This window comes from Mastigoproctus giganteus, chromosome 7 (genome assembly GCF_048544385.1).
Source record: "Mastigoproctus giganteus isolate SK-2022 chromosome 7, ASM4854438v1, whole genome shotgun sequence".
Taxonomy (NCBI): domain Eukaryota; kingdom Metazoa; phylum Arthropoda; class Arachnida; order Uropygi; family Thelyphonidae; genus Mastigoproctus; species Mastigoproctus giganteus.
In genome coordinates this window covers 173,151,345-173,178,707 of record NC_143581.1, presented here as the reverse complement: position 1 = coordinate 173,178,707, position 27,363 = coordinate 173,151,345, and the positions used below count along the sequence as shown (strand labels likewise).

At 38.1% G+C, this 27,363-nt stretch overlaps 1 protein-coding gene across 6 annotated transcripts in view; it reads right to left on the bottom strand.

The window, feature by feature from the left end:
• The window catches only part of lig (ubiquitin-associated protein-like lingerer), a 574,370-nt gene that overhangs the window by 470,013 nt on the left and 76,994 nt on the right, over nt 1-27,363 (bottom strand). For all 6 annotated transcript variants that reach the window (XM_090377982.1, XM_090377983.1, XM_090377981.1 and 3 more), the window contains exons 2-4: nt 23,101-23,273; nt 21,219-21,305; nt 11,439-11,549 (exon numbers count right to left, since the gene is read on the bottom strand). In XM_090377982.1, coding sequence (XP_090234108.1) covers nt 11,439-11,549; nt 21,219-21,305; nt 23,101-23,235 — 333 coding nt within the window. In that variant the 5' untranslated portion in view covers nt 23,236-23,273. The remainder of the gene's footprint in view (nt 1-11,438; nt 11,550-21,218; nt 21,306-23,100; nt 23,274-27,363) is intronic.

Here is a 27,363-nt window from a genome sequence, read left to right as displayed (position 1 = left end):
AATCTGGTCCACTTGATATCGATGGTTCGACTGTTGATGTTGCTCAGATAGCAAACAAACTGAATGAGTATTTTGCATCTATATTCACACACGAAGAGTTAAGGATTGAAAATGCCAAAAGGTTATCAAATTGTAGCAGGGTGCTTAATTATTTTGTAATAACTGAGATCAAAGTGGAGGAGAAATTGTTGAAATTAAACATAAAAAGGCTCCTCTGGTGGATGGGATCTATCCAGTTATATTAAAGGAGGTGGGAAAGGAAGTAAGCAAACCCTTAGCCATAATTATGAGATCATCCTTGGACTCAGTGGAAGTCCTCACAGACTGGAAATGTGCAAATGTATCCCCAATTCACAAAGGGGGGATCGAAGGTTGACACGAGTAATTACAGACCAGTTAGTTTAGCTTCTGTTCCGGGTAAAATAATGGGTCACTGGTTAAAGATGCATTGCAGGATCATCTAGACAAGACTGCAGCAACAATTCAGACACAGCATGGGTTTGTTAAGGGGAAAGTCTTGTCTCACAAATTTGATTGGATATTATGATGCGGTTACAAAGGAACTGGATGCAAAAAATAATTTTGATATCATATACTTGGATTTCAGGAAAGCTTTTGAGACTCTTGAGCATGGAAGACTACTGTACAAATTGGAGTAGAATGATATTAAGTGTAAGTTGCTACAGTAGATAAAAGGATGGTTGAGTGGGGAGAAGACAGAGGGTGGTAATTAATGGGTGCTGCTCTTCATGGACTAATGTTATTAGTGGAGTCCCACAGGGTTCGGTGTTGGGTCCACTGTTGTTTTGAATATTTATCAATGATATTGATGAAGGTATATCAAGCTTAGTGTCGAAGTTTGCAGATGATACAAAGGTAGGCAAGGTTGTTAATGACAGTAATGGCAGTGTGCTACTGCAAAAGAATCTAGAAAATTTGGGCAGATGGGCTGAGAAGTGGTAACTGAAGTTTAACATTGACAAATGCAAAGCACTGCATATGGGTAGAAGTAACCCCAGAGGAACGTACCAACTGTGTGGTACTACACTTAGAGCGGTAGAAAATGAAAAAGACATGGGAGTAATTGTGCAGTCAGATATGAAGTTTTCTGAGCAATGCAGACAGGCTGCCAGGGCAGGTCATGGGGTTTTGCCAATGATATGGAAGAATTTTGCTGGTAGGGAAAAGGAGGTGATTATCCCTCTGTATAAGGCAATGGTCAGGCCACACTTTGAGTACTGCGTACAGGTCTGGAGACCTCATTTTAGGAAGGATGTAGATTTGCTTCAGCGTGTACAGAGAAGAGCAACAAGATTGGTTAGGGGAATGAAGGGATCTTCTTACCAAGAGGTCCTTGAGGTTGTCACAGACATTCTCTCAAATATGCCAGACAAGCTGTACTTGCTACCTGGGAGTCTAAAACGCTGATGGAACTGATATTCGGGTGACACTCAAGTCAAGTGGACCCAATTTCGGTGAAGTCCGGAAGGTCTGTGACAGCCAAATCCTCTGCTTGCACCTTCACGATGGTGGGACTGTTAGTAATCCTGGGTCGTCTTCTTCTTCTTTGGTCCTTAGCTGGCAGCTGGGGGAGGCGGTTGGCCACGCAACCAGTATGCTGCTGTAGGTGCCGCAGGGTTTCGGACTTGCTCTGTGATGTTCTTCCATACCTTACGATCCATGGCGTCAGTCCTGGCCTGGTTAAGGTCGAGACGTCGGCTCTTCAAGTCATTTTCCACTTGCTTGGCCCACGTTTTCCTAGGCGCGGTCCGTTGGATGCTCCATTGGGTGGGTTGTTGTCTCCAAAGGAGTGTGGATGGTATTCTGTTCGTGCCCATTCTACATACGTGGCCAAACCATCTAAGCCTTCGCTTCTGGATTTGTTCGGCAATGGTTGGTTGCTGTTGGCATCTGGCGCGGGTGGTATCATTAGTGATGCGGTCGCAAAGAGAGATGCCCAAGATCTGCCGCAGGCATCGCATTTGGAATACCTCAAGTTTGTTCAAATCTAACTTGAGACAAATCCATGTTTCCGCTCCGTAAAGAATAATGGGCAGGATCAAAGTCCGGAAGAGTCGGATTTCAGTCTTTGTGGAAATGTTTGTCCTCTTCCACAGACACCATTTGAGCGAGGCGAACGCAGTGGCCGCCTGTCCAATTCTGCTGTGGATTTCCATGGTGGATGCAACTTTCTTCTCCTGGACCAGCGAGCCAAGGTATTTAAAGTCCTGCACTTGCTCGATCTGGACGCCTTCGAGATAGATGGTGGCTTGCGACCCATCTGTTGTCAGGGCCTTTGTCTTACCAGCATTGATCTTCAAACCGTATGGCCGGACAATGCGGGCAATGTCGTAGAGGATGTCCGTGGCTTCAGCGCCGTTACCGGCTAGGATAGCACTATCATCAGCAAACATCAGGTCAGTCTCATAGTGATCCTTGTCATATTGTATGCCCTGTCTGTTTCTGAATGCTTGCCTAATAATGGCGTCGACCACGATGTTGAAAAGCAACGGGGAGGCTACATCCCCTTGGCGGACTCCAGTTTGGATGGTAAATTCCTCAGATAAATCGTTCTGGATGCGCACCTGGCTGGTTAAACCGTTGTATGCAGTTTGGAGGAGTGTGATGACTTTTCGAGGGACATGTTCAACCTCTAGTAGTTTCCATAAGGCAGGCCGGTGGACACAGTCGAAAGCAGACTTAAAGTCAATGAAAACAATGACGGTTCGCTGTCCACACCGGATCCTCTCCTCCATCAGCTGACGAATGGCAAAGATTTGATCACAGCATCCTCGCCCGGGTCTAAATCCTGCCTGTTCTTCTCAACTGGTTTGCTCGCGATGTTTTTGCAGTCTTGACTGGATGATCTTCATAAAGACCTTTCCGATGATGGAAAGGAGGCTGATGTCACGGTAGTTCTTGCAGTCCCGGTTATCACCTTTCTTGTGGATCGGTACGATAATGGCTTTCCTCCATGTTAGCGGAATTTGTTCAGTGCACCAGATGGTTTTGAGGAGTGACTGTAGTCGGCGAAGCAGTACATCTCCCCCGGCTTTGATCGCTTCTGTGGTGACTTGGTCCACTCCTGGTGCCCTGCCATTCTTCAGGGATTGTATGGCTGCTTTCACTTCTTCTACTGTAGGCTCAACATCGACCATGGAGACCTCGGGGGGGGTCGATCGAGAATGCTGTTGCTGGCGGTCCCTGAGGTGGGTTGTGATTATACAAAGCTTTGAAGAATTCACTCCACCGTTGCAGGCGTTCGGATGGTGATCGCACGAAGGTCCCATCAGCATTCTTGATGGTCTCACTAGTCAATTTGGTCTTTCAACTCAGACATCTGAAGGTGCGGTACTCGTTCTTGGATGCCGGCACTTCAAGATCGTCTGCCACTTGGTTCCAGTATGCTTCTCTTTCTGCTGTCATTCTTTGTCGGACTTCTCGGTTTAGCTGCCAGTACCGTTCAAAGTCAACCAACTTTGCCTGTTTCCGTTTGTCCACGAGGTCGAGGCACTCGTCTGATATCCATGGTTGAGTTCGACATCGGCCAGGTGGACATAGGGGCTTGGCACATTCCAGGATGGCATCAGAGATCTGCTTTTCTTCTTCATTTATATCCTCGGGCACCGCCAGCATCTCAAAGCGGTTGGATAGGGCGATCTGATATGCCTGTTTGTTGGCAGCATTCATTAGCTGCCTCCAGTCCAGCTTGGCTGACCAAGATGATCTTTTTGCATGCCGTAATTTGAGCTGCACCTTAGCCCGGATGAGGTAGTGATCAGATCCGCAATCAGGTCCCCTCATGGCACGAATGTCCATGAGTGATGAGCGAAATTTGGCATTGATCAAAATGTAGTCCAGGATTGCTGAGTCCTTGCCAGATGGATTTCACCATGTAAGTTGATGTTTTTGAGGATGCTGGAAATGGCTGTTTCCAATGATCAGGTTGTTAGACGCGGCAAAGGACAACAAACGTAGTCCGTTGTCGTTGATCTTCCTATGGCCAAACTTGCCCATTGTTTCCCAACCAGATCTGTCCACGCCAATGTGGGCATTAAAGTCCCCTGCGAGGATGATCACTTCTGTCTGCGGAATTGAATCCAGCGTATGTTGGAGCTGGTTGTAGAAGTCATTCTTGGTCGGGTCCAGGCTAGTCTCAGTTGGCGCATAGGCAGAGATAATATGGGTCTTGATGGTGCCCTTGACAGCAAGGACTGCCAGGCGGTCCGATATTGGTTGGAAAGCGATCACACTACTGGTGGCCTGAGCATCGTCCATAAAGCCCACTCCTGCTTCTCGTTTCTCACCACCAGAGTAGAATAGCATAACCGCTTCGTTAGGTGCTGGTGGTTGGATGATCATCGTTCCAGACCCGGTAAGCCTTAATTCGGATAATGCCGCGATTGATATCTTCCACCTAAGTAGTTCTTGGGAAATGATTTCCTTTTGTCCAACGTGGTGCCCCGTTCGAACATTCCATTCGCCAATGTTAATTGTCCTTTTCGGCGTAGTAAGCTTATTGCTGTGGCCAGTGATCCACTTCACACCAGCACCCTGGGTCCCCAGTGTTGGCGCATCGGCTACCCCGGATGCGGTAACATTGTTGTAAGAGCTTGTTCCGAATTTCATGCGGTTTCTTGCCTAGTTTCCCCAGTTTCCCGGTTCTGGTCATTTTGGCAGGATGACCACCCTCCTCCTTTTGCAGCCGGGCTTGGGACCGTCCATGGGTATAACCTCCAATCAATCAATTACATGGTGGGTGACCACCCAGGTGTGAACCAACGTAAGCAGGGGTCGAGGTGTGGCGCCCACACCACATGGAGGAACGCCACCCCTCTATGTTACCAGGCAGTACTAGGTTGTAGATGACTCATCAACCGGTGAAATACCACCACTTTGATTATTGGAGGCTTGAAGTGGTGGAACCCATGTTTAGTCTCTAGAGCTAAGTTCCGGTCAACCCTTCCCTATCTCTGCCATCATGCAGTATGAGTGATGACTTTTGAGGTTATGATGAACATCGTGGCGAGATCCAATATTCCTTACATTTCGAGGGTACAGCTCTAAAACGGTGTTCGCAGGCCGGCCGCTAGTTAGTACACCGGACCGAACCTATTGGTAATTCTCTAGGAGGCTTCCGGATCAGCTAGTGTATAATCTTGCTACCTCTACTCTGCCAGATAGTGACTGGAGGGAGTCCGAGTAGTGTGTATGCGGGGAGCATTGTCGAGGCCACGTTATGTCAAGGATCTGGGTATATTCTTACCACATGTACGCCATATCCAAAAATTTCATTACTTCATACAGCATTTCCCACCCACTTTTTCTTACTATTGAATACACCATGAATTGTCAAACTAATAGAGCAAGCTTCTCTGCGAAAAGATCCAAACCTCCCAAGGACTTCCTAATTTATTTCACAAATATACGTGGTCTCAATTCTAATCTCAACAATGTCCATTTCCACTTGCAGTCAGCGAAACCACATGTACTTTTTCTGACAGAATCTCAGTTATCGGTTGATTCATCTACTGTTCATCTCAGATGCCCAAATTATTCGCTGTATGATTCCTTTCACCTCAAAGGTGGTACTTGTGCATATATCCGTTCTGATATTCCCTGTCAGAGACTTGGCAATTTGGAATCTCCTCTCTTTGATCTTCTCTGGCTTAAAATCTCTCTACCTCATTGTGTCAAACTCATCTGTTGTCTCTACCGTTCTCCCAACTCCACTAATCACTTGGAGCTCTTTGATTTCCTCTCTTTCCAACTTGACTTTCTCCAGTCCAACTTTCCTAACAGTGAGGTAATTTTCCTTGGTGATTTTAATGTTCACAACTCCAGCTGGCTTCCGTTTTCTAGTCACACCGACCCAGCAGGTCGAGATGCTGAGGCTTTTGCAATTACTAATGACCTAGCACAGATTGTTCATTAACCTACAAGAATACCGGACAATCCTAGTCATACAGCCAATATGCTTAATCTTTTTCTCACAAACAACCCTTCTAAATACACAGTTGAAGTGAGAGGTCCTCTAGGCACTTCAGATCACAACTTGGTGATTGTCTCTTCTCCAATGGAACCTTTATCTCATGGCTATTCCCAACCTCGTGTTGTTTGGCATTACAAGAATGTAAAATGGGATGACCTGTGAGATTTCTCTTCTTCTTTTCCTTGGTCGGATTACTCTTTCAAAACTTCTGATGTCAACGTTTGCTCAGATCGTGTCAGTGAAATTATTCTTGCAGGAATGGAATCCTTTATCCCAAACTCCACTTTAAAATCTCGTCCTTTATCTAAACCTTGGTTTTTCAATAAATGTGCTAAGGCTGTCCAAGAGAAGAATGTTGCATATCTTAATTAGCTTGTTTCTAATTCTTCAGTTTCACTTTCTGCCTACACCAAAGCTCGCAACAATTGTAAAGCAGTTATTAATCAGTCCAAACTAGAGTTTGAACAGGCTAAGAGTAGAAAACTTGCTTCTTGCCCTAATGGTAGCCAAGCATTCTGGTCTCTTGCCAAAGCTATTGGCCGCAACTTTTGCTCATCTCTGCTCCCACTTCTGTCCAAACCAGATGGTTCTGTTGTCACTTCAGCCAAGGATAAAGTTGATCTGCTAGCATCCCATTTTTCTTCCAGCTCATGTATTAATGATCTTGGTAAAACACCTCCCACCATTCCCAACATGCTCCATTCAATGCCTCCTGTGGTCTTCCATCAAAAGGATATCAGAAGGATTTTGATGAATCTCGATGCTAAGAAAGCTCCAGGTCCTGATGGTATTTCTCCACTTGTTCTCAAAACCTGTGCTCCTGAACTTACTCCTATTCTTTGCCACCTTTTTTCACTTTCTTATTCCAAAGGTGTTTTTCCTTCTGCTTGGAAATTTGCTCATATCCAGCCAGTTCCTAAGAAAGTGTGACAAATCCCTCCCATCCAATTATCGTCCCATTGCAATTACTTCTACTCTCTCTAAAATAATGGAGAAATCAATTAACCGCCAACTCTTAAACTACCTAGAAACCTTCCGTCTGATCAACGATCGCCAGTATGGATTCCGTCAGTGTTGATCCACTGGTGATGTTCTGGCTTATGTTATCCATTTATGGACTAATTCAATGGAAAGGTTCGGTGAAACACAAGTAGTTGCTCTTGAAATCTCAAAGGCTTTTGATCGTGTTTGGCATAAAGGTCTTCTAAACAAGCTTCGATCTTATGGTTTGCCAACTGTTTTTAGTAATTGGTTATCCAGTTTTCTCTCTGATCGCTCACCGAGTGTGATGGTAGATGGCTCTCTGTCTTCTAACTTCTCCACTAATGCCGTTGTCCCCCAAGGTTCAGTTCTTTCCCCACTCTTTTCCTCTTGTATATCAATGACCTTCTTCCATTGACTGGAAATCCTATCCATAGTTTTGCCGATGATAGCACATTGCATTCCACTTTCCATTTTGAGAAACCTTGTCCTGCTCAATCAGCTTCAACTTCTCGAAAATCTGCTACCAATTCCTTAAATGCCGATCTTCAGGTAATTCTCCAGTGGGGAAAAGACAACTTAATTGATTTCAACCCTTCTAAAACTCAGTCTTGTCTTATATCTCGCAAAAAGGATTCTTCTGCTCCTATGCTTATCTTTAGTGACACTCCGATTTCTAGGCAAAATGATATATCTCTTTTGGGGATTACCCTGACTTCTAATCTCTCTTTGCACAAGCACATTACAAATATTGCTTCCTCTGCATCTAAAAAACTTTGTTTTCTCTTTCGCTCTCTGCGTTACTTTTCTTCCAAACAGCTGCTCACTCTGTATAAATCGCAAATCCGCCCTGCCATGGAGTATTGTTACCACATCTGGGGTGGTGCCCCCAAAACTTCTCTCAGGCTTCTTGATTCCATTTAGAAGAGAGCAGTTAGGTTAATTAATGATTCATCTCTAACAGTCTCTCCACTCGCTTTCTCATAGACGCACTGTTTCTACTGCATGCCTCTTATACAGATACTTCCACGGGCACTGTTCTTCTGAATTGGCTTCTATAATTCCCGCTCTCTCTTTCAAAACAGTCCGAACACATGCCGCCACCAGCCAACATCCATTTACTGTCCAACTTCAAACCCACAGAACCAACTTTTTATCTTCCTCATTTATTCATTCAACTGCCGTTTTCTGGAACAACCTTCCTTCATACGTATTTCCTGAAAATTACAATCTACAGAAGTTCAAGTCCAATGTCAACAAATATCTTCTTTCATCTTCTCAACCTTCAACCCAAGCATGGTACTAAGTACTATAGGTTCTAATACCTCTCGTGTTTGGGGTTCACATAAAAAAGAAAAAGAGAGAGGCTTTAAGTTGCGCAAATTGCAGTGGCTGGAGACTAGACACCTGTGAGGTGATCTGATCAAGGTGTATAATGCCTTGAATGGGTTGAGCACGCTGAATTCTGATGGGATTCTTCCACTTATTCAGATTACAAACCTAAGGGAGCATGAATTCAAATTTGCCTTTAGCCAGCAGGTGGCTAATTACTGGAACAGACTTCCATCTGTCATTGTGGTAGTTGACAGGTTAAATAAATTTAAGGAGGAACTGGACAAACTGATTTTTTTTTTTGGCTGATGCTGCATAAGCTCATACACTTTCTTTCTTGCATCACATGCCACTATTACTACTACTACATGTCAAGTTTACAGATCTATAGTTACTCACTTCACCCTTTAATGTCCTTTCATGAAATAGAGATATCTGCACATCCACATTCCAGAGGGAGCTCCCCTGAATAGAATGCTGCCCTCATAATCATGACCAAAGATTTGCTTACCTCTTTTGCTACCTTTCTTAATATAATTTGATTAATCCCATTCATGTCAAGTGCCTTATTATTTTTAGCATCAACAATTTCTCTTCCACTTTCCTCTCAGTACCACAAAGTCATGCAACTCCCCATTAGAATATGACATACTTTTAAAAATGTAAAAATACAGCTAAAAATTTCTTTATGTATGAATGAAGAAATAGTGTATGGAAATATTCTATTTATGCAAATTATCTATTCAGTTTATTACCAACCTTGGCAGGATCATCAACAGTTGCAATGTTCATATCTGTAGGCCAATGTGATTCATCCCATTCCTTCTAGTGTTTAGAAGGAATGGGATGAATCACTTTTATTCTTTGCCAGACGTCTAGTAATCTGCATTAACTAGTTACCAATTCTCTTCATGACTTCATTTATCTATCTGATGATAATTCATACACATCAAATAATCTCCCTCATTCATTTTGAATATTGCTTTAAGGTAGTTCTTATCCAGCCAGACTCAATTCCCTAAGGGAAAAAAGGCCTCCCAAAATTGAATTTACTGACCATATATTTTATTTACTAATTTTGAAACTAAAATGAGGTGGAAGGACAAAATGGAAAAGAGAAGACACTACAAAAATGGTTAAGAACTCCAACTTTAAGGAAATTAAATACCTCTATCATGTCACCCCTGAGGTATCTAGTTTCCAAGCTCTGTAATCCACATCTTCTAAGACCCTCATAGGGGCAACCACATACAATCCTAACCATTTTTTTTTTTTTTTTTTTTTTTTGCCCTTATTTAACCGTTTCTAGAAGGTATGTCCTTTGGATAGGCATCCCTGACCTGAATGGAATATTCCAAATAGTCTCTTGCCACAGTTTTATAATGAAGAATAGTAACATTCTTTTCCTTGCATGTATCATAAGTCATAAATCTTCCTCATTCTGAACCTCTTTAATTAGTATTACCCATACAGTGCAAGGAGACCACAGGCTTTTGCCACCTACCAAAATTGAAAAAAAAAAAAAAAAAACACAATGAAACGTAAAAAAAAAAAACAAATAAAAATATAAAAAATAAAGAAAACAAAATAAATTACTTGTATGTTTTCCCCTCCTGACATATTTAGGTAACTACTCAGATAATCTTGAAATTCCATCAAGCCGCCAACCTTTACTACCCATGGAGGTAACAGCAATTAACAACTCACTGGATAAAAGAAAACTTCCTATAATCCAGTCAGTCTCTTATCTTATAATACAAGAACTAAAGACCATAAATGTGAATTTATTGCCCCTAGTTCTGGAATCATTTAACCGAAAAATATGACCTTGATTCATTTTTGCTATCTCTTCTTAGAGCCTTACAGATCAAGCAGGTCTCCTCTAAAGTGCCTAGTTGCCAAGCTCTATGGCCTACATATTCAAAGTCCTTCCTCGTCGCACATGTGCTCTATGTCTGATCTCACCAAGCATGAGGAATATGCCCATCTTTTGATCCTTTCAAGAAGCTTTATAGATTTCTCCCCCCAAGTGCAGTTTCCCTACTTGAACACAATATCCAAGTGCTGTCGTAGAATTTGTTATTCGCTAAAATGTTGGTATAACAAAAGCATGAGTAATGAAATAGTTAGTAAAATGAAATTGCTTCTTATCCCCTGCCAATTTACTATGCATTTTTATATAAAATTATTTAATTTTAATGAATATCAATTATAGCAAAAATATCAATTTACCACAAGAAAAATTCATATCCGGTATGAAAATATATAATTATTATAATGAAATTTGGAAACAGAAAATCCTTAAACAATACAACTTATACTTCTGAATATTTGATCTTTAGCATCTGACAATGCTGCAGTGATTTACTAATTGGGCAGTTAATTGCCTGTTCAAAACTGTTGGCTTTTAATCTTTCTGCCATTTTTTATGCTTACTTGAGAAAGTGACAGGGATTGTTTACATATAACATATTGTGTGAAATGTGCTGATAAATCAGATACTAACATTAAAGAAATTATATTTGTTTCAGCTGTGTATGAAGATGCATGGGTATTTACATCATATTATCTGACAGTTGCACTTATTGCATATTTATAAATTTGAGAAGGGAAGCCTGTTGTTTCATGATAATAATGTTCTTTTTTGCAGCTGATTAATAAATATTTTCTTTCATTGAAAATAAAAACACATAAAAATCACACATCTTAAAATGTGAATTTTTTACTAAAAAATATAAAATTGCATAAAATTTCTTTCATTATAATTATTTCGCAATATATTAATCACCATTCTGACTTTTTGTGTTTCAGTTTAATACAATTTTTATTATAATAAATATATTTTGGTTGTCCACTATATCTCCAAATCTACAAGCAAATGTTCAATTAATCATCAATAGGACACCATGAGCCTTACTTTCTGCCTATTTATATCATCTTTGGATAATTCAAATCATGTTTAGATGACTTGAACAGTATAAATTTAGAAATTTTCAAAGCAATCCTAACAGACAGCATGACATTCTGCTATTACATCATTTTTCTTTTGATGTGTGAAACTGAACTAGGCATACATTTACTAGTTTATTACAACAGAACAAGGCACAATGACTAAAATAAATGATTGACTAACCTCATTCTGATCACCTTCAAGGAGCATATTGATGGCTCTTTCTGTGTCATTATCACAGTCATGAAGAGCAACAATAACTGCATCACTAGACTTTCCAGTTAGTTCAATAATCTAAAAAAAAAATTTTTTTTTAAATAAAAAAAACAACTTACTCCATGTACAAAAACCATTACACATTAATACTAGTATAATGACCAATTAATATTCAGCATAGCATGTAATGCATGGAAACAAATTTATACAGCATCACAAAAAAAAAATAATAATAATATCAATAATAAATTTTACATGGCCATCTGTTCGTCCTCTCTAACAATCTGTCTAATCCTTCTTTAACTTTATTCAAATTACCTACTTCCACAACACCAAATGGAATTTTGCTCAAACAATTGATTACTCCCTGGCTATAAGAAAATTTTTACACATCAATCCTATACCTCCAGGGGCTCACATCTGGTGAATATGGGCTTGGCACACCCAGGGTCCTGAGCTGGATATCATCATTCTTCTCTTCCTTGTTGGTGATTTCCTTCTACTTCTGACTCTCACTCTCTCGGGGTAACTCGGAAACTTTTTTTTGGCTGGTGCAGCATAAGCCTCAAGCTTCCTTGCACTATGTGGCTAGTAGTAATAATAATAACCATGCATTTTAATATAAAAACATCTCTGAAGTGTGTTGTCCATGAAAGAGAATGCCATCAGCATTCAGTTTACTCAATCCATTTAAACCCTTAAATATCTTAATCAGGTCTCAAGGGTGGAGAGTTTCCAGGCACTACAATTCACAGAATTGAAGTCTTTCTTGATAACAGTACCCTTGTGTCACTAAGTAATCTTGTTGCACTTCTCTGCACCCATTCCAACAAATTCACACCCTTCCTAATATACACAAGCCTAACCACACTTTGTGCAACAGGATATTACCTCCTTGTCTCTGCTATAAAAATTGCTGTATATCAATGAGAGTCCCACAAGCTTTCCTAGCAGTCAAGGCTGCACTACTTGCAAACTTCACTATGGACTATACAATTATCCCTAGGTCTTTTACATTCTCCACCACCTTGAATGTGATACCACCCAATTAAGATGTTATTCTGAGCTTCCTGCAGCCCATATGCTGTAACTTGCATTTATCAAATACTAAACCCTTCCATTTCTCGGTCCATATTTTTAATTTTTCTAGGTTTTGTTCAGTACTATGCCTTGATTCCTGTCATTAACCACACTGCCAACCTTTGTATCACCTGCAAACTTAGGCATTAAGCATGATATGCTTACATTCACTGCATTAATATATATTTAAAACAGTAAATGGTCCAGCCCTGAACCTGATGGACTGCTCTAATACCACTGGTCTAAGAGCAGTGCCAATTAATAACTACTCTATCTTCTGGCACCCAACCATCCCTTCATCCATAGCAGTAACTTACCCCCAATGTGACATTGCACTAATGTATACAAAAGTCTTTCATAATTAACAGTGCCAAAAGCTTTACTGGCATATGATGTCAAAATTATTTTTTGCATTCAGTTCATTTGTTACTGCATCACAGCAGCTAATCAGATGGTCAGACAAGATCTTCCCTTAAATATGTGCTGTGATTGTAGTATAACTGCATTCCCAAGATGATCCTGCATTACTTCTTTAACCACTAATTCCATTATTTTCCCTAAAACAGAAGTCAGGTTTACAGATGTGTAATTACTCAATTCACCCTTTGATCTCCCTCTTTGTGAAGACAGGGAGATATTTGGATAACGTCAGACTTAATGGACATCTTCCAAATCCAAGGATGATCTTATAATTAAGACTACAAGGTTTGCTTACCTCTTTTGCTGCTTCTTTTAATACAATTGGATAGATTCCATCAGCCTGAGGTGTTCTATTTACTTTTTGCTTCACCAGTTTCTCTTCCACTTTCTTCTCATTATCACAAAATGATTTAGCTCTGTTATAACTTGGTATACTTTGGAGTCTCTTTCCTAAAATCTTCATGCATATAAAATATTTATGCAAAACATAAATACAAAATATTTATTCACTTTATCAGTAAAGTGAACAAGATCATCAATAGTTATGCAATTTGTATCTAGTGAGCCAGTGTGGTTTATCCCATTGCAAAGAATTTTTTGCTACTTTTTTGCCAAACCTTGCTCTAATCTGCCTTGGCATAATCTCCCTCAACAAACCATGGAGGCAACTTACTCTAATATTAACAACTCACTGGCTAAAATAAAACTTCCAACACCCAGTCTAAATCATTCTCCATATTTTGAATTTACAGTCCCTAGTTCTGGAATCATTTAAAACACAAAAATTGAGTTTTCATTCATTTTACTATCCCCTATCAGAGCCTTATACATCTCAATCAGATCCCCTAAGGTGTCTAGATGCTAAGCTCTGTATTCCACACATTCGAAGTCTTTCTTCATCTGGGTATCCTTTTGCAGATCTCACCAAATGGGCTTCCTGTCGTTGGCCACTTTCGGGAGCTCTGTATCTTCTTTCCTTTGACACTGTATTCCAAGTGTGGTAACTGCCTGATACAGTGGGATTATGACCTCTCTACAAGCAAATGTTCAATAAAAAAAATCAACAGGATACCTGGGCCTTCTTACCAAATGTCTATTCTACTCAGAGAACTTTGTCTAACCTTATTGTAACTTCCAAGTCCCTTTCTTCCTCTACTGTTTTTGACTTAACCTCACCAAGTATATAGTTATTTTTTGGGAAGCTATTCCCTCTCAAAGATTCGTTTACTGGCTCATTGTATTCAGCTCAATAGCAGTTCATCATATGGGTGAATTTCCCTTCCACTTACTGACCTTAATTTGGTGTCATAAAAACAGTGTGCTAAGTAAATCCATATAAAGTGTTTGTTTGTTTGTTTGTTTGTTATTTGGTTTTTAGGAGCATTAGCCACTAAGGCCATATTGCTCCAGGGATATGTGGTGGTCATTCCCTGACCTTTCCGCATCCTCCGTATTTGGTGGTCACGGGCTCGAACCCCAGTCTAATCAAGAAGCATGTGCTACGCACTGCTGCTCCTGCCCACCTGGCTACGGAGGCGCCCCATATAAAGTGAGGAAGATTTATCCACAAAAAGTAATGTACGTAATTTCAACTTGTTAGCATGAACAGTGTTTCTGGCTGATTTTACAGGCACCATTTCTCTGTATAAAAATATTATGTAAATCTAAATCATTCCTTTAAACCTTTAAATGCATAAATTTCTTCAATGTACAGTATATCTTTAAGAAAATGCAAAAAAATTACTTTAAAATGATGAAACCTTATTATATGTATACTGTATTTACAATTAACAGCATGTGATACCATTAATTTTCAGATCACTCAAAATTAGCAAATGAGTGCAAATCCTGTCTTTTCTGAATATCTAATTTTGTTTCCAATGACAAGTTTCTCAAAAAGCTTTTCACTTTCTTTGCATTATTATCATTAGCTGACTCGCTTGATCCCTTTGAGGCTATTAAAAAAAATTCTTTAGGTTAACTACAGGGCTTATTGCTTATTGCACAATAAGCAGTGAAAACAACAGTTCCTAATGAAAAGTTTTAGGAACTTAATAAACTTCAATTAATTATAAACTCCCAAAACAAGCACACTCATTTTTCCAAATAGCACCACTGGGTGGGTGGGAGGTATAAAGCATATATTTTTGTAATATGCAAGAAATGGCACACTTAACTGCTTTAATATATTTTCCACAATAAAACACCATGACAACAGTGTTTTACAGCTATGGACACAAAGATTGTGCCGTTATAAACAGCTACAAAAAATTACTAAAGATATGTAAATTACTCGTGGGCAAGAAAAATAACTATTGAGGCAATATACAAACACTTTCCAAGTTTCTCCTTGTCATAAACTAGAAATGCTTTGCAGCACTTCCAGTTTGTTCAACAATCCAACCACTTTCTCATTAATTACAATATCAATTAAAAGTCAATTTTCATTAGTGAAATCAAAGAACTTGCCTTTGAAGGTAGGTATTGTGAATTAAAAAAAAAAAAAAAAAAAGTAAAGTGCAGCCATTATCAACCCACTGCAGGATGGAAGCCTCCTCAACAATTCATGCTGAGGGAAATGGACCATAATCTGCCACGCTGGTCCAGTGCGGGTTGACAGATCGACTGTATTCAGCAGTCAGGGGCTTGAACCCCAGTATACTCAAAGAGCGTGTGCTACTGCACTCCCGCTCCTGACTACTCGGCTACTGAGGCCTTTGTGAATTAAATGTGACTGGAAAATCAGACTGAAGAGCATTAAAAAAAAAAAAAAAGTTTCCAAAGATACCCACTCAGGAGGCTAACCACCTGTTAATGGGTCACTCTGCTCCAGGCATTTGAAGTGAATAGTAAATAGCACTATTCTGGGAGTGTGTAGTAACTGGAAACAGTGCTATAACAAACTAGTGCTGAGTGAATGGCACTACAGTGGGAGACAGAGACAACTATACTCATAAGAGCTGGTTTATAACTAATTACTGGCAATTACTAATGACCTCTCACAGATTGTTCTTTTACCTACCAGAATTCCAGATAATCCTAACCACACAGGTAATTAACTGGTCAAGCACCTCAAATCAACTTTGTAATGATCTCTTCTCACTGTGGCCATTCTCAGCCTTGCATTATTTGACAAGTCAAGAATGCAAAATTGGATGATCTGCAAGATTTTTATTCTTCTTTTCCTTGGTTGGATTATTGTTTTAAAACTTCCGATGTCAATGTTTCCAACCCTTCTTTCCACATTCTCTTTAAAATCTCATCCTCTATTCAAATGTTGATTTTCCAATAAATGTGCTAAGGCTGTTGCATATATCCATTGACTCACATCCAAAACTCCAAGTTCATTTTCTGCCTACACTAAAGCTCGCAACAACTGTAAAACAATCAGTAATCCAAACTATATTTTTAACAGGCCGAAAATAGAAAACTTGCTTGTTCAAACAGTAGCTGAGCATTCTTGTCTCTTGCCAAAGCTATTTGCTGCAACTTTTGTTCATCTATACTCCCACCTTATTAAAACCTAATGGTTCTAATGCCTCCTGAGCTAAAGATAAAGCATATTTATTAGCATCCTATTTTCTTCCAACTCTTGTATTGATGATCTTGGTAAACTGCCTCTCGGTTCACTCCACTCGATGTCTCCTAAAAGTTATCTTCTTTCAAAAGGATGCAAGAAGAAATCTGAACAATCTCGATGGCATTTCTAAACTTGTTCTCAAAACCTGTGCTCTCTCTTGTGCTATATCACCATTTTATACTTTCTTATTCCACTGCTGTTCTTCCATCTGCTTGAAAATTGTTCATATCTAACAAGTTACTAAAATGGTTGACAAATCCTGCCCATCAAATTATCATCCTGTTGCACTTACTTATAGTAATAGCCATATAGTGCAGCAAAGAAGCCACAGGGTTTTGATGCACCAGCAAAAAAGAAAAATTATGCACTTTCCTCTTCATGAAGGTAACTATCCAGATGACCATTTAAATTTCTTCAAACTGTCGGCCTGAACTACCTGTGGAGGCAACCTGTTACAGTAATCAATGATTTGCTGGCTAAAAAAAATTACTACAATCTAGTCTAATCCTCTTCCCCCGTAATTTGAATGTATGGCCCCTAGTTCTGAAATTCTTTATAACAGTGAAAATTCCACCTTCATTCATTTTACTACTCCTCCTCTCAGAGCCTTATAAACCTCAATCAGGTAAGCTCTGAAGTGCCTAGTTGTTTGTTTGTTTATAGACTTTACGGTGCAAGAGTAGCAAAGGCCATAATACACCTAACTATGGTGATGGGGTGCCTAGTTGCCAAGCTCTGTAAGCCCACGTGATTGGAAGTCTTTCTTCGTATGGTTGCCCTTTCCTGATTGAACCATGCAAGTTGCCCACCTTTGGAACCTTTCAAGAAGTTCGTGTCTTTTTTCAAATGAGGTCTCCATACCTGAACACAGTATTCCAGATGTGGTCTTACAATTGCCTTATACGGTAGGACTATGGACCTCCCTATTTGTACAGGATAGTGTTTGATAAATCACTGATAGGACACCATGAGCTTTCCTGGCTGGCTCATTACACTGCTCAGAAAACTTCACATCTGCCTGTGTAATACCTTGAATTTTGCCATTAAAACATAGCTCTCACTTTTCTAACCATTCTTGAAGCCTGTTCAAGTCATCCTAATGGAGTGCTGCTTGGTACTGATCATTAACTACTCCACCAATCTTCATACTGTCTGCAAATTTTGACATCATGCCTTCTATCCCTTCATCAATGTTTATTAAAATCAGAAACAACAGTGATCCAAGTACCGATCCTTAGGAAACACCACTTCTTACTTCCCACCAATTTAAAGAATATCCATTAATCACAACCCTCTGTCTTCTGCCCTGCAGCCACCCAGCAATCCGTCTTAGAAGTTTTCCAATAATCCCAACATTTCTACTTCTACTCTTTCCAAAGTAATGGAGAATCTGGTAACTTCTAAGTCCTAAACTATCTTGAAACCTTCCATCTGATTTAACAATTGCCAATATGGATCTGTTAGCATCAATCCACTAGTGACATACTAGCTCATGTTACCCATCTATGGACAAATTCGATGGAAAACTTTTGTGAAACTGCACTAGTTGCTCTTGAAGTTTCTAAGGGTCCATGAAAGTATCTGTAGAAAAGGCATACAGCAGAAACAGTACGTCTATGAGACAGCGAGTGGAGAGACTCTGTTAGAGAGGAGTCATTAATTAACCTAACTGCCCTCTTCTGAATGGATTCTAGAAGCCTGAGAGGTTTTGTGGGCACTGCCCCAGATGTGGGAATTCCATGGTAGGGCAGATTTGCAATTTGTACAGAGTGAACAGCTGTTTAGAAGAAAAGTAACGCCGAGAGCGAAAGAGAAAACCAAGTTTTTTAGATGCAGAGGAAGCAATATGTGTAATGTGCTTGTGCCAAGAGAGATTAGAAGTCAGGGTAATCCCCAAAGGAGATATCATTTTGCCTAGAAATTGGAGTGTCACCAAAGATACGCATAGGAGCAGAAGAACCCTTTTTGCAAGATATAAGACAGGACTGAGTTTTAGAAGGATTGAAATCAACTAAGTTGTCTTTTCCCCACTGGAGAATTACCCAGAGATCGGCATTTAAGGAATTGGTAACGGATATTTGAGAAGTTGAAGCTGATTGAGCAAGGTTTCTCAAAATGGTAATTGGAATGCAATGTGCTATCATCGGCAAAACTATGGATAGGATTTCATTAACATACAAGAGGAAAATAGTGAGGGAAAGAACTGAACCTTAGGGGATACCAGCATTAGTGGAAAAGTTAGAGGACAGAGAGCCATCTGTCATCACCCTCAGTGAGCGATCAGAGAGAAAACTGGACAACCAATTACAAAAAACAGTTGACAAACCATAAGATGGAAGCTTGTTTAGGAGACCTTTATGCCAAACACAATTGAAAGCCTTTGAGATGTCAAGAGCAACTGCTTGTGTTTCACCAAACTTTTCCGTTGAAGTTGTCCATAAATGGGTAATATAAGCCAGAATTTCAATAGAGGATCGAAACTGACGGAATCCATACTGGGAATCGTTGATCAGATGGGAGGTTTCTAGGTAGTTTAAGAGTTAACAGTTAATTGATTTCTCCATTACTTTAGAAAGAGTAGACGTAATTGCAATGGGACAATAATTGGATGGAAGCAAATTAAATTTCACTGATAACATACATAGGATTGTTTACTAATATACAGTATGCCTTCATTAGTTTATTTAGGGTTTTTTTGCCTATGGATTTCTGTTTGCATTCTGTTAGACAACAGATTATGACAGCTGCAAGAAAGATACTCCTGCAGACTTCAGAAATATTGAATTATTTTGTTTATAACAATGACTCTGCTGTTTAAGCTTGGCTGTCAAAAGCATTTCCAAAGATTCACAAAAAAAAAAAAAAATCTGACCTTGTATTCCCCCCCCCCCACCATTGGATGAATATTCTCTTACACTTAACACTGCTACAAGAAATTGCTAAAACGCTAAGCATAACTTTAATTTGTTTGTTCAAGAAAGGGCTGGCCAGTCTTATCAAAATGATACTAACAAGGAACAGCGTGACATTCTCATTAAAGTATTGAGTGATCTTCGGCACTGTTAAAATGAACCATATCAAGAGAGGAAACAGGAAAATTCTGTTCACACTTCTCTTTGGCTTCATAAAATGACATAGTTTAGTATAACTGATAAAAGTATCTAAATAATAAATGTTTACACATGCAGTGAAAGGCATGTGTACTTTTATTGCTTTCCTGTTCTAATATTCATTTAATTTTTGTCTTAATGAATAGTTCAGTAAAGTCAAATTTACTTGGCAATCCAAAAAAGTGACCATGGGAACACATCACCTGTATAACCTGTAAATGTACATTTAAGTAGTGGTGGTGGTGGCGGCGGCATGTGATGCAAGAAAGCAAGTGTATAAGCTTATGTAGCATCAGTCAAAAAAAAAAAAAAAAAAAAAAAAATACAAAAATCCCTCTAAATGTTTGTCCAGTTTCTCCTTAAATTTATTATTATTATTATTAGCCATATGGTGCAAGGAAGCCTGAGGCTTATGCTGCACCAGCCAAAAAAAAAAAAAAAAAAAAAATTTCCCACATTACCCTGAGAGAGAGAGAGAGAGAGAGAGAGAGAGAGAGAGAGAGAGAGAGAGAGAGAGAGAGAGAGAGAGAGAGAGAGAGAGAGAGAGAGAGAGAGAGAGAGAGAGAGTGTGTAAAAGGGAATCACCAAGAAAGCAAGAAATAGAAGAATGATGATATCCAGCTCAGGACCCTGGGTTTGCCAAGCCCATACTCACCAAATGTGAGCCCCTGGGATATTTAAACCTATCAACTTCCACAACAACAGATGGAAGTTTGTTCCAGCAATTAACCACCCTCTGGCTAAAGGCAAATTTCCGCACAACTATTCTACATGTCTTTCCTTAATTTGAATTTATGCTTCCTTAGGTTCGTAATCTGAACAATGGAAGAATCCCATCAGAATTCAGCGTGTTCAACTCATTGGAGGCCTTATACACCTCAATCAGATCACCTTCCATGTGCAACAGTGTCAAAAGCTTTCCTGAAATCCAAATATATGATATCAAAATTATTTTTTGCATCCAGTTCCTTTGTAACCACATCATGTAATAAACATGTCTGATTTACATCGTTTCAACGTACATCCCTGTTCATAAGAAAACATCCCTGATGTAAATCAGACTACCTATCTGTGATTAGGAAAAAATTATTTTGGAAAACAGAAAATGAGAAGGCAAGAGAAAAAAACAGAAGTTGGATTCTTGAAAATGCACCATTGCTTATTTCAGAAAAACATGTCTGATGCGCTAACTGAATGCAGCAGATGCTGCATTTGCTGATAAGAGGTATATTTAACATCCAATACAAACCATTCAGGGTTTTAGCTAGCTCTTTTAAGTGGCTCTAATGCAAAACAGGTTGCTTACCAGTGTACTAGTAGATCAGTTTTGTCTTTAGACGTGAATGAAGCAGAAGTAAGGATGAAAATGATGCAATTTGAATAAAATTAAATACATAATATGCACATTAAGTGGCAATAATTTATAGCTCTAAATCCATAATTACTGGCCATATAATACATTTTACTAGATAAAGAGTTATGATCACCACTATAGTAGAAGTCTTACTTTTTATAGTTAATTATTCAAGAACAGCAAAAGAAGCACATTATACATACCTGGTCCACTTTCTGTTTCAGGTCGGGATCATCTGATTTGTTCGCGTCATTGATTATTTGGGCTATGCGCAACTGCTCTGCTGTTGGCTGCAATGAACATATATATTATGAAATCAACCAAACATAAAATAATCAACTATATAATATCGGTGTAGATACACCATAGTTTACCCATAAATTTGAACTAAGTATGTAGTGTAAAGGCATCATTTTAATTGTATCTCCTATTGTGGGTGCCTTCACAATGAGATAGCTGGTATTGCACTACTTCAAATAAATAACAGTTCTCTAGTAGAGAATACTGTTATTTATTTTCGGTGGATACCACCCAGACAATCGTTTCGAAGCTAGTTGGGTTCATCATCAGTGAGTGGGCAGGTATCCTGGTAATGCAATATGCCATCACAGTTGCAAAGTTATTTCCACAATATGAGAGAGTCCAAATGGTGTGTAAATAATAATGTATTAGAAGACTAAATGCACAAGGCATAATTTCTTATGGGTTTAGGTAATTAACTATATAATATCGGTGTAGATACATAGTGTACCCATAAATTTGAACTATGTATGTAGTGTAAAGGCATCGTTTTAATTGTATCTCATATTGTGGGTGCCTTCACAACAAGATAGCTGGTATTGCACTACTTTAAATAAATAACGCTTCTCTAGAAGAGAAGACTACCAGGATACCTGCCCACTCACTGAAGTCAACTAGCTTTGAAACAATCGTCTGGGTGGTGGTATCCACTGAAAATAAATAACAGTAGTCTTCTCTACTAGAGAAACGTTATTTATTTGAAGTAGTGCAATACCAGCTATCTTGTTGTAAAGGCACCCACAATAAGAGATACAATTAAAATGATGCCTTTAAACTACATATGTAGTTCAAATTTATCAGTAAACTATGGTGTATCTACACCAATATTATATAGTTAATTACCTAAACCCATAAGAAATTATGCCTTGTGCATTTCATCTTCCAAAATAAAATACTGAACAATGATGTCCCCTAAATCTATAATTTTCTCTTAAAGAAGCCTGAATTTAATATTCCAAAGATTTTACAGGATATCCAGAATCTGTTAACCATAATTTCCTATATCCACTTTACGTTCAGGATGGTATTTTTTAGTCAAGTGGAAAGAAAATATTAAAGAAACTCCAGAAAAGAAACTGGCTGAAACTAGAGTTCATATGAAAAACCCTTGGTGACATCATGCAGAAGGCAAATTAAATGGCACAGAAAGGATTCGCTTGCACTCTATATGGAAATAAATATTCTACCATTTAATATCACAATAGCAATATAGTTATACAATGAAGTTAAATAAATATCAGTTTATTGTTCATAATGAATACAAAGTCAGTTGGCCCTATTCTGTTACATTCACTAATACATGATCCATGTTATAACTTTATACACAAACAGATCATCAAATATCAGCAAACAAAATGCAAAGTGGAGAAGACCTAAGGGTTCAACAGAGATGCTTCAGGGGTTTACGAATGTCTGAAATTTCTTATCAATATTTAAAAACTGAAAAAAAAAATTCAGAGCATAGAAAGTATTTCATTAAGTGCAAGGATCTAAGAAAAAATTTCCAAGCTAAAAGGGGCCAGCAAAAAGCTCTTGAAGCTAAAATGAGTCATTATGTCACTAAATTTTGAGAACCACTGGCTTAATATATTCTCAAACTCTTCTATTATTTAAATTTTTGATATTAACTTTTGTTTTGCAGTTTTTAATAAAAAAATTAGTGCTTAAAGCAATACTATTTTCCTTAATTACAGAAAATTAACTACAGTAACTATATAAATATTATGAGAGGCAAATCTAGTAAATAAAAATTTGGGAAAGAATTAGAACAATCATGGCCCTTACCTGTATCTTAGGAACAAGACCATCTGGAGCCTTCGTTCCATCTGTTATACCCTTTGTGGTCAGTTGGGTATTCAGGGATTTGTTGCCTCTGTCTCTTGTAACCCTCCCTGTTCTTTGTGTACCGATGGAACTCATGATTTACAGTATATACAAAACAGGGTATGTACAAAAAACTGCAACAAAAAAAAAAAAAAAAAAATCAGTTTATCTATATACAGAAAAAATCAAATGTACATATTACAATAAATTTCAAAATATGAACCTGTTTCAAATGTTCACAGAAGCAAATTTTGAAATATTAAGTCATTATTCTTCAAAATAATGAAATCAACAAATGGATTTTTTTAAAAATAAATTTTTCTATCATGCATGTTGATTGACATGCATGGATTCTAGAGTATGTCACTGCATTTATTTATCAGCAATCCTTGTAAAGTGCACAAATTATTAAACCGGAAAATACCACCCACAGTAACTTTAAATAGCATTGGTAATTAATTAATGGTATATTAGATATTATACAACTATTTAGAACTTTCTGAATTAGAATTTGAATGAATTAAAAGCATTTTTTGGTGTTAACATGTAAATAAACTACATGTGAAACTTCCCTTTAACGGACAGCCATGGGGAACGAAAATGTGTCCATTAGAGAGAAGTGTCCGCTAACAAGAAGTCTGAGGGAGAAAAAAAAAAAAAAAAAAAGAAAGAAAAATCATTAAACGTTTAATGTAAAATTAAATTAAATTATATACAGATTTTGCACAATATTTTTGTAAATAATATACATACAATTGTGCTATGCATATTATGACTTTATCTTAAGAAAAATACATACAGTAATCACTTATTTTCTTCTGCACCTTCTTCCGGCTGATAATTTTGTTTTCAACATTTGTTTGGAGTGAAGAAACCATCGAAAGTCCTTTAGTATCTTCTTCAGCAGCGAAAAACATTTTTAAATGATTGATTTGTATGAGCGCTTCTTCTATTTTCATCGGTGGTTCGTCGTTAATATGTTCTTCGACATAATGACCTCCTTCCATTTCTTCATCCTCGTGAGGAACTTCTTGGAAAATATCGATGATAATGTCGTTGATATCTAGAGCACCATATTCTGTAGTGAGGTTTGAGTCTATATCTTTGTAGCCAGGGTCACTTGTAGCTGAAGTATCGTACATTATCAATAGATGAAGTTCTTGTTCTTCTTGGTGCTCCACATTTGCTGTTCACAACTTCAATTTTTGCGTTTGACAAGCCAGACTTTACAAAACAGTTCACAACAGTTTGTTTTCTAATTGCGTTTACTGAAGAGGAAATCCACTGAATCGCATCTAGGATGCTGATTTTCTTTGCAAGGTCACTCGCACATGTTACATCGTTCGTGTTTGCAATGAGATGTCTTAAAACACGTTTTCTGTAGTGAAGTTTAAAATTTTTTATTATCCCTTGATCCAAGGGCTGACACTCTGCAGATGTGTTTGGTGCAGAAAAACGATTTGAATGTTGGACAATTCAATGTGCAGGTGAGATGCAGCATTATCCATGAAAAGAATAATTTTTCTGTTTTGACGAATCATGTTTTGGTCAAAGTGACTTATCCATTCGCTCATGATATCTCTTGTCATCTACGCTTTTTATTAGACTTCCAATCAACATTCAAGATTCAACTTTATGCCCTTGAAACAACGAGGATTTTGTGGTTTTCCTATAACAAGAGGTTGTTCAAAGTCTCCCAGCATATTTGTACACAATAATACAGTCAAGTGTTCCTTAGAAATTTTTCCGCCCTGGCACTTTTAATTTTTTAGACTCTGTTTTTTCAGGAAGAACTTTAAAAAACAACCCTGTTTCGTCACAGTTGTAAATATCCTTAGCTTCAAAATCACGACATAAATCTTCGAATTTGACGGTCCACTCTGTTACAACCCCAGTATCAACAGATCCACCTTCACCACTTACGGTTTTCCAAGAAATTTTATGCCGAGTTTTGAACTTGTCTAGCCATCCCACAGAAGCTTTGAACTCATTTACTCCCATAGATTTTGCAACCTCCAAAGCCTTTTTCCTAATAATAGGCCCATTAATGGGAATTTTTTTAGCGACAAAACCACTTGTACGTAACATTGTCAATTTGAAGTCCAACAGTTTTCGGGAATGATTTCCGTGTTGCCAAAATTGTTTGAGCAGTTCATTTTTTTTCTTTAGGATGTCGCTTACCTGCGTCTTCCCGATTTTGAATTTTGCAGCGAGATTGCGAACACTATTTTTTGTGCCGATCATACGCATTAATGAGTTCGACTTTTAAAGTTAAATGTTTACGAGAAGACATTGTGCACTTCACACGACACTGAACAAAACTGAAAAGACGAAAGGCCGACCATATCCCCTCCCACCCTGCACACACCGAATTCATCAGAAGTTTTACACGTGCCTTAAAATTCTTGAAAAAGGGTTTAGAACCGCGACGCAAACCTTGATAAAATTCAGAGAATCGTAAATAGAAAATAAACACACGATTGAGGCAATATGTGGAAGAAACGTTCCTAGAAAAAGGGCCGTAAGCTCGCCTGCTGTCCGTTATGGGGAGATCAAATTAAGTGCTAATCTAAACGAAACAGTGCAGATTGCCTGTCCGCGTCCGTTACAGAGAATGTCCGCTACACAGAAGCTGCAAACACGTTAAAACCAATGGAGGTGAGTTGGGGAATTTGAAAATGTCCGTTGTAGAGAGATGTCCGTTAACGAGGTGTCCGTTAGGAGAAGTTTCACTGTATATAAAAGGATATTTGTCTGAAGAATGGACACACAGAATTCCATTTTTCATGACTGCATTTAGCATATAGAGATTTCTGCAGATATTGACTGTTCTACTGTTGCATTTCTTCCCACCAATAAAACAGAAAACAAAAGAAACTCAGAGTAGAGGAACTAAAGTAAAAAATATTTTTAGTAATCTGAATGAAAAGTTTAGTGATATATTGTTCAGGGAAGAATTATTGTATTAGACGAAACTACTGTTGGCTTTAAAAGTAAAGTTTCATTCAAATATTCCAACCTTCAAAACCCAACAGTGGGCCTTTGTATATGTATTTTAGCAAAACTAAAAAATTGGTTCTGTGTTAGCTATTATGCCATATTTTGGAAGGCTTAATGGATCTTATCCAAGAGGACAAGGTCATAAACCAGCTGCTAATCAGTGCAGGTGGTCATAAAAGCTAAGTCGCCCTTTTCATTTTTGTCTATTCCAAGAATTGGGTTTTTCAACTACCCAAGCAATTAAGAATGTTTGCATAGTTACCAAAATTTGTATGGTATATCCATGAAGTGCACTCGTTATAACAGTGAGCGATTGTATGGAAATATGCATATGTTAAAATCACTGTGGTTTTTTGCTCCTTACAGCCGCGATCTTGCCATTTCCGTGCTCATTATAACTAAGTTCAACTGTACGTACACAGTAGAATGTTGGTTAACCGGAATGTCAGTTATCTGGAATAATTTGAATGGCTGATTTTTTTTTTTTTTTTTTTTTTTTTTTAAGGTAGTACAGTAAGTGCTGGTTATAGTGATCACGTTTGCAAATTGAATTTTGATTCTAATAATCAAAAATCAACAAATATTATCTATAAATTATAGCTATAGCGAATATTAGCTATAAAATTAAAAACAAAGCACAAATTTACGCTTTATTACCAGTTAAATGATATGTGAAAATCTGAAGAATATTATCCACAGGTATCAAAATAAAATAAATTTATACTTACGTACGTGTAATTACATAGCTTAATTAATATACATATTAATTAAATATAACACTTTGTAATATGATTATAATTTGAAATTATCACTTATTTTAGATTGCTTCAAATTATCACTACAAAGTCTATTTATAGATTTTTCAATATATTGTATAACAGTCTATATTCACAATCACTTGCACCAGTTTCTTCAAACGCTCTCCTCAGGATGACTATAGCTTCACAAGTTTGCCGTTTTGTAATAGGAATTCATTCTGGTTCATCCTTATTTTCCTCCTCCTCGGCAAAATTATAAGTAACAGACTGGGCAATTTCTTCATCTGTTAAAGCTGTAGTAACTTGTAGATCACCATCTATGTCCACCCAATCAAACTCCTGTTCACCCATGTCTTCACGCTTTTCAACGCAATCAATATCGTGACTTAGTTGACCATCACGAATAATTAATCCATATTTTTTTCAGTTTAGGAGACTTCATTCCAGGCACTCATTGTCAAATAAA